Here is an 8,424-nt window from a genome sequence, read left to right on the forward strand (position 1 = left end):
TGTACATCTTTCCTCCAGCATCTTCACAAGGTCCTTTGCTGTTGTTCTGGAATTGGTTTGAACTTTTCGCACCAAAGTACGTTCATCTCTAGGAGATAGAATGCATCTCCTTCCTGAGTGGGATGATGGCTGCGTGGTCCCATGGTGTTTATACTTGCGTAATTTTTTTTTGGGGGGGGGATCTTGGCTGATTTCTTTTGATTTTCCCATGATGTCAAGCAAAGAGGCACTGAGTTTGAAGGTAGGCCTTGAAATACATCAACAGGTACACCTCCAATTGGTTCAAATTATGTCATTTAACCTATCAGAAGCTTCTAAAGCCATGACTTCATTTTCTGGAATTTTCCAAGCTGTTTAAAGGCACAGTCAACTTAGTGTATGTAAACTTCTGACCTACTGGAATTGTGATACAGTTAATTATAAGTGAAATTATCTGTCTGTAAACAATTGTTGGAAAAGTTACTTTTGTCATGCACAAAGTAGATGTCCTAACTGACTTGTCAAAACTGTAGTTTGTTAACAAGACATTTGTGGAGTGAAAAAACTAGTTTTAATGACTCCAACATAAGTGTATAAACTTCCAACTTCAACTGTACATATATGTTTAGTCCACTCGAGGACATTCAGAGACTTGTCCCGAAGCCATTCCTGCGTTGTCTTGGCTGTGTGGCTGTGAACCTTCGCCCTAGTCTGGGGTCCTAAGCGCTTTGGAGCAGGTTTTCATCAAGGATCTCTCTGTGCTTCGTTCATCTATCCCTTGATCCTGACAAGTCTCTGCCGCTGAAAAATATCCCCACAGCATGATGCTGCAACCACCATGCTCCACCACAAACAACAAGTGTGCGGTTAAAATTGGCAAAAAACACACACATTTCTTCACACAGGGTCGTGGGGTGAGACAGGGATGCAGCTTAAGCCCCACCCTCTTCAACATATATATCAACGAATTGGCGCGGGCACTAGAAAAGTCTGCAGCACCCGGCCTCATCCTACTAGAATCTGAAGTGAAATGTCTGCTGTTTGCTGATGATCTGGTGCTTCTGTCACCAACCAAGGAGGGCCTACAGCAGCACCCAGATCTTATGCACAGATTCTGTCAGACCTGGGCCCTGACAGTAAATCTCAGTAAGACCAAAATAATGGTGTTCCAAAAAAGGTCCAGTCACCAGGACCACAAATACAAATTCCATCTAGACACTGTTGCCCTAGAGCACACCAAAAACTACACATACCTTGGCCTAAACAACAGTGCCACAGGTAACTTCCACAAAGCTGTGAACGATCTGAGAGACAAGGCAAGAAGGGCATTCTATGCCATCAAAAGGAACATAAATTTCAACATACCAATTAGGATTTGGCTAAAAATACTTGAATCAGTCATATGTGAGGTCTGGGGTCCGCTCACCAACCAAGACTTCACAAAATGGGACAAACACCAAATTGAGACTCTGCACGCAGAATTCTGCAAAAATATCCCCCGTGTACAACGTAGAACACCAAATAATGCATGCAGAGCAGAATTAGGCCGATACCCGCTAATTATCAAAATCCAGAAAAGAGACGTTAAATTCTATAACCACCTAAAAGGAAGCGATTCCCAAACCTTCCATAACAAAGCCATCACCTACAGAGAGATGAACCTGGAGAAGAGTCCCCTAAGCAAGCTGGTCCTGGGGCTCTGTTCACAAACACAAACACACCCTACAGAGCCCCAGGACAGCAGCACAATTAGACCCAACCAAATCATGAGAAAACAAAAAGATAATTACATGACACATTGGAAAGAATTAACAAAAAAACAGAGCAAACTAGAATGCTATTTGGCCCTACACAGAGAGTACACAGCCCAAAATTAAGGAAAGCTTTGACTATGTACAGACTCAGTGAGCATAGCCTTGCTATTGAGAAAGGCCGCCGTAGGCAGACATGGCTCTCAAGAGAAGACAGGCTATGTGCTCACTGCCCACAAAATGAGGTGGAAACTGAGCTGCACTTCCTAACCTCCTGCCCAATGTATGACCATATTAGAGAGACATATTTCCCTCAGATTACACAGATCTACAAAGAATTCGAAAACAAATCCAATTTTGAAAAACTCCCGTATCTACTGGGTGAAATTCCACAGTGTGCCATCACAGCAGCAAGATTTGTGACCTGTTGCCACGAGAAAAGGGCAACCAGTGAAGAACACACACCATTGTAAATACAACCCATATTTATGCTTATTTATTTCATCTTGTGTCCTTTAACCATTTGTACATTGTTAAAACACTATATACATATATATATATAATATGACATTTGTAATGTCTTTATTGTTTTGAAACTTCTGTATGTGTAATGTTTACTGTTAATTTTTATTGTTTATTTCACTTTATATATTCACTTTATATATTATCTACCTCACTTGCTTTGGCAATGTTAACACATGTTTCCCATGCCAATAAAGCCCTTGAATTGAATTGAATTGAATTGGTGGCAAGTTTTCTCCAAGTGTGATGCTTGGTATTCACGCCAAAGATTTCAATCTTAGTTTCACCAGACCAGAGAATCTTGTTTCTCATGGTCTGAGAGCCCTTTAGGTGCCTTTTGTCAAACTCCAAGCAGGCTGTCATGTGCCTTTTACTGAGGAGAGGGTTCCGTCTGGCCACTCTACCATAAAGGCATGATTGGTGGAGTGCTGCAGAAATGGGTGTCCTTCTGGAAGGTTTTCCCATCTTCCACAGAGGAACTCTAGATCTCTGTCAGAGTGACCATCGGGTTCTTGGTCACCTCCCTGACCAAAGCCCTTCTCCACCGATGGCCCAGTTTGGCCAGCCGGTCAGCTCTAGGAAGAGTCTTGGTGGTTCCCAACTTCTTCCATTTAAGAATGATGGAGGCCACTTTCTTGGGGACCTTAAATGCTGCAAAAATGTTTTGGTGTCCTTCCCCAGATCTGTATATGAAATATGAAGAGTGGTACCCAATGATGGATTTGCAACAAACATACCACTTTGTGTTCAGGAGAAAAGGTACATTTCTTTGCCACATTTTTTGCAGTATTACTTTAGTGCCTTATTGCAAACAGGATGTTTTGTAATATTTGTATTCTGTACAGGCTTCCTTCTTTTCATTTATGTTAGTATTGTGGAGTAACTACAATTGTTGTTGATCCATCCGCAGTTATCTCCAGTGTTGGGAAGTAACAGGTTACATGTAATCCATTGCATGTAAGGGATTACAAAAAACGGTAACTGTAATCCGTTACATTACTAGCAGAAATATTGTAATCAGATTACAGATACTTTGAAAAACTAGAGGATTACTTCGAGGATTACTTTTAAATTAAGAAAGGATGTTTGCAAAAAAAAATATTTGACACTTCTGTTTTCTCAATAACATTCAAATCAGCATTGACAAAAGGCGCAAGTTTAAGTTTGTTCCACCTCAGCAGAGATTGACCACAAGTCAGAGTCTCCAATGATGACACAAACAATGTGTTTGATGGATCACGGGGAAAGAGGAAGGAACACATTTTTGTACGCTATAGTCCAAGCTACAGTATGGCTTCCAATGGAGCGACTGCTGTCCGACTGGCATTCAACTCGACTGGATTCTGTACCAAATATTAAGTTCTGCTTTTCTGATGTATCAAATACTTATGTCATGCAATAAAATGCTAATTAATTACATTAAAATCATACAATGTGATTTTCTGGATTTTTGTTTTAGATACCATCTCTCACAGTTGAAGTGTACCTATGATAAACATTACAGACCTCTACATGCTTTGTAAGTGGGAAAACCTGCAACATCAGTAGTGTATCAAATACTTTTTCTCCCCACTGTATATATATATATATACTGTACCACTTGGCAGTTGTTATGTACATCTTGCTGTTTTGTTCCTTTTGCTTATTTTCTGAATAACTGTGAGATGTAAATATTGTGTCGTTCCTGGAAGCTGTTGCCGTAGTGATAACCAACAGATACATGTACCTGTGTATATACATATTTGCATTTGTTCCTTATTCCTCATCTCTAAATGTGTGAATTGTACACTCTTAAAAAAAGGTCCTATATGGAACCTAAAAGGGTTATTTTGCCTTCCCCATAGGAGAACCCTTTGAAGAACCCTTTTGGGTTCCATGTAGGACCCTTTCCACAGAGGGTTCTACATGCAACCCAAAAGGGTTCTATATTGAACCAAAAAGGGTTCTCTCTGGAACAAAAAATAGTTTATATTATGGGGACAGCCCAAAAAATATTTTTGAACCCTTGTGTATCATGTAAATTTGATGAAGCCAACAATGCAATCAACCAAATAGAGCTAGTGCATTAATTCTATATATACCAAATAGGTGTGACTTTCTCTCAGACTGTCGCTGTGTCAGTGACATCCATTCCGTCTGGACTGTGTTGAATGGGTGTTAGCGGCAAAGGCAGTCCCTCCTGCCCCAGTCCATGCTCCTGATCCTGCCTCTGCCCCTGTCTCAGGCCCTGGCAGCTGTGTGTCCCTGCATTAGCTCTACTCTCCTCCAGCATGGCACTAGTCCACAGCCCCTTGAAGACTCTGTTGAGCCCTACCTTAGAGAGCCACGGGCAACATAGAAGGTTCCGGAAGGCTGAGCGAAACTCTGGGCTGTGGCAGTAGATGATGGGGTTAAGGCCTGAGTTCAGGTAGCCCAGCCAGTTGAGCAGAATAAAGACTTCCCTGGTGGGGATATCTGGGTCAAACACCTTGATGATGTTGGACACAAAAAAGGGCAACCAGCACAGAGTAAAGGTCCCCATGATGATCCCCAGGGTCTTGATGGCTTTGTGTTCCTTTAGGACAGTTACCCGAGTGTGCCTGCGGCCCTGGCTTCTCCACTGTATGGAGTCGAAAATGAAGCTGCTCCCAGCCCTGCCGTTGTTCCCAGTCCTGTTCATGCTCCCAGCCCTGCCAGTGATACTACCAGTGGGACTCACAGCCCTGCCAGTGATACTCCCATCCCTGCCATTGGGACTCCCAGGGCTGACTATTTGACACTCTGATGAGGGGATGTCACACCAACTGAGGAAACGCAGCTTGTTTTCATGCATCAGCCTGACCTGCCGTGTGGCGATGAGGAAGACTCTGCTGTAGATGAAGATCATGATCAGCAGGGGGACGTAGAAGGACACAACAGAGGACACGATGGCGTAGGGCATGTTGGTGATGAAGTCACAGCAGTGTGGCTCCTCGTAGCACTGCATGCTCCCGGTGTCGTTATGAGCACGCCACGACTGGCTCATGATTGGGACTATAGAGATGAGGGCTGCCACACCCCACACCACACACACCATGAGCCACGCCTGACGTTTCCCCAGCAGAGACTGGTACCTGAGAGGCCGTGTGATGGCGATATAGCGATCCACAGCAATGGTGCACAGCGTCTCAATGCTGGCTGTCACACAGAGGACATCCATGGATGTCCAGAGCTCACAGGCTGTGCCGCTAAGGAGCCAGTCCCCCGTCACCACTAGGGAGGCCCCCAGAGGCTGCACCAGGCAGCCCATGATAAGGTCAGCACAGGCCAGGGAGATGACAAAGATGTTGGTGGTGGTCTGGAGGTGGAGGGTGCGGGCGATGGTGAGGATGACCAGTAGGTTGCCAGCAACCGTCACGAAGATTATGACCACCAGAACAGGCATCACCAATGGTTCAGCCGGAGGGTGGTATGATCCAGAACTGTGGTTGTTCATACTCTACACAGTCAGTCAGACGACCACTCAGAAAGCCCTGAAGGACACGAGAGGGAATCATTTAATCACGTTAAGTGATTGCTCAGTTTCTAGTTAGCAGGTCAAACAGGTGAAATACAAGCATGCAGTCTGTTCCTCAATAGCTTCTCTCTTACTCTCCTAATCCACTTTCAGTTATTTCAGAGTATTACATTATATTCTTGAAGTGATATGATTTTGATGAGCAAAGTGCATAATATGCTTGCATCATAGCACTTTGACTGGGTGGAATCCAGATTTGATGGCTTGATCATCAAGACGAAGGAAAATAAGGAGAAGTTTGTCAAACTGCAGCAGCTCACAGCAGACAAGTTAGATCTGCCGCAAAATATCTTCTCCACTGTTGGACCTTGTTCAGTTTTTTTCTTGACATAGAGAACAACAATAGCAAGACAAAAAGCAAGGTTTGGATAATCCAAAAGCGTCCTAAATAAATAATGCTTATAAGTAAACTTTTAGTACCTCCCAAACATTTTTTCATTTTAATGTATTAAACTCAAGCATTTTAATATGTACACTGTATATCTGTTTTCTACTGACTCTATTATAGATGATTAATTATGATGAATTATCTGTTATAAAATAAACTAATAAGCCAATAATAACAACTCTATCAGTAGAGAAAAGTGAATACATCACAACAACCATACCTGAGTGAAGGTGCTCCCGGAGAGTTTGTTTGTTGGTTTGATGTCACCTTGGTGGAGGACATTATAGTAAAAACAGTCCCACTTCAAAACATTCAACAAGTTATGATCTCTGGTACGGAAGTTGCTCATGCAGAGCAGCCTTCTAGCTCATCTCTCTCCATGCACATGCAGTGTGACCTAAATGTATCTTGCAGAGCCAACACTGTGGTTTTGTCTATTGCAAAAGGGCTTCTCTTATTTTTGCTTTCTGTGTGACAGATGAAACAACATCTAAGTCTTCACCAGTTTTCCCATGGTATAAGCTGATGCTATAGGTTGACAGTCTTCAGAAACTTCAGATAGCTAACTGATGATTCTTCCCATTTTCTTCTGCCTTGGCTTTTGGAGACTTTGACTTCTGTTCCATGGATCTTTTATATGCCTGACTTTTGTTACTATCTCCAGTCCACCAGTGTGCGGTTCAGGTTCGGGCTGTGGACAAACTTTCCTCACAGACAATTTCAAATCAAATGTATTTATAAAGCTGTTTTAACATCAGCAGATGTCACAAAGTGCTTATACAGAAATCCAGCCTAAAACCCCAAATGCAGAAGCATGGTGGCTAGGAAAAACTCCCTAGCTTCACTGGGTGGCCAGTGCTCTTCTGGCTGTGCCAGGGGGGATAAGAGTACATGGCCATTAAGACCAGATCATAGCCTCCAGCAGGGGGAAGAAGTCAGGGTGTGAAGGTTCACACAGGGAGGAGAGACAGAACCCAGGCACACCATTTTCACTGACCTTTCAACCCTTATCTTACGAGTTCAGACTTTCTCCCCTCAGACCTCACGGTGACTGAAAAACTTAAATTGAAGATCGTTTTATTTTTTTGCTGATGGTATTGACCTTATAATCTCATGTGAATTCACTGACCATAGCTATTCACATCTCATCATGGGGTTAAGCTGCAGTTACGTTAAATTAGGCAGCAGTTCTCAGTGCAGAGAAAATCTTGCATTTTGTCTTCTTAATCTTTTGAATAGACTAGAGAGTCTTACGCTTCATGCTGCATGTCTCCTCTGTGGAGGAATTCAAATCAAGTGTTTGCCTATCTGGCTTCCCTTTCTGAGACATGTTTGTCTTAGTGGTAATTGTACCCCGACATGGAACACCAACCTGGGTATCCATCACCTGGTATAAAGATGGACGTACAGTATCGACCCCATATTGTGTGAAGTGGAGACACAGCATGGTGTAATTACCAGTGCTGGTTAACACTGGATCATCCAGCTGCAGACCCCAAACCCTGTTGGAAATGTGTTGTTCTGGCTATTTGTGTCAACAGGATGTTGACTGTAGGTGTGATAGGGTGGTGGTCTGATCAGGTTCCTTACAATAGCCTGTATAACAGCCTGGACTTGGAACTTGATATATAGGAACCTCACAGAGCACTAAAACCCAGGTATTATTTTTTATTTTATTTTTTTTATTTCACCTTTATTTAACCAGGTAGGCTAGTTGAGAACAAGTTCTCATTTGCAACTGCGACCTGGCCATTATTCAAAACAACCCAAACAAAACACACAATTCCCATTGAGCTTTGGCATTGTGAAAACAAACCACAAAATATGCTTATAAAATGAAGTTTACTAGATGCGTGTACTGATGAAATTCCTATTAAATTCCTGCATTTAGAGCAATCTTAACTCGTTCCTGAGTTTATCCCACACCAGAGAATGGTAACGGCGCCACCCCATGGTATTAACAGGTACTACCACATCTTCCCTTCTAAAGGATTCAACATTTCAGAGTTTGATTCTCACAACTCTCTGTGATTAGGCTGTAGGCGTATGAGGGCCTGGGTGAAATGATTAACTACATAGTCTGATTTGGAAGGAAATTAAGAAACATCCAAATAAGTCAAATGACTCAGAGCTGACTCAACAAACGAGCCATTCAAACAAATGAATTAAACGGACTTCAATTAGTCAGAGAGGAAAATGTCCTTCTGCTGAGACAGAGGTGGAAGGCAGAGGTCAATAAGGTCCATATT

At 42.7% G+C, this 8,424-nt stretch overlaps 1 protein-coding gene across 1 annotated transcript; it reads right to left on the reverse strand.

The window, feature by feature from the left end:
• Positions 1 to 2,211: 2,211 nt before the first annotated feature.
• LOC110537212 (beta-3 adrenergic receptor) lies at positions 2,212 to 8,279 on the reverse strand. Its single transcript, XM_021623079.3, has 2 exons — positions 6,396 to 8,279; positions 2,212 to 5,743 (listed from the first exon to the last, which is right to left on the reverse strand). The coding sequence occupies exon 2, from the start codon at positions 5,704 to 5,706 to the stop codon at positions 4,354 to 4,356; it is 1,353 nt and encodes a 450-aa protein (XP_021478754.3). The 5' UTR covers positions 5,707 to 5,743; positions 6,396 to 8,279; the 3' UTR covers positions 2,212 to 4,353.
• Between the last annotated feature and the right edge of the window lie 145 nt (positions 8,280 to 8,424).

Source organism: Oncorhynchus mykiss, chromosome 12, assembly GCF_057628025.1.
Source record: "Oncorhynchus mykiss isolate SJ-2025 chromosome 12, ASM5762802v1, whole genome shotgun sequence".
NCBI lineage: Eukaryota > Metazoa > Chordata > Actinopteri > Salmoniformes > Salmonidae > Oncorhynchus > Oncorhynchus mykiss.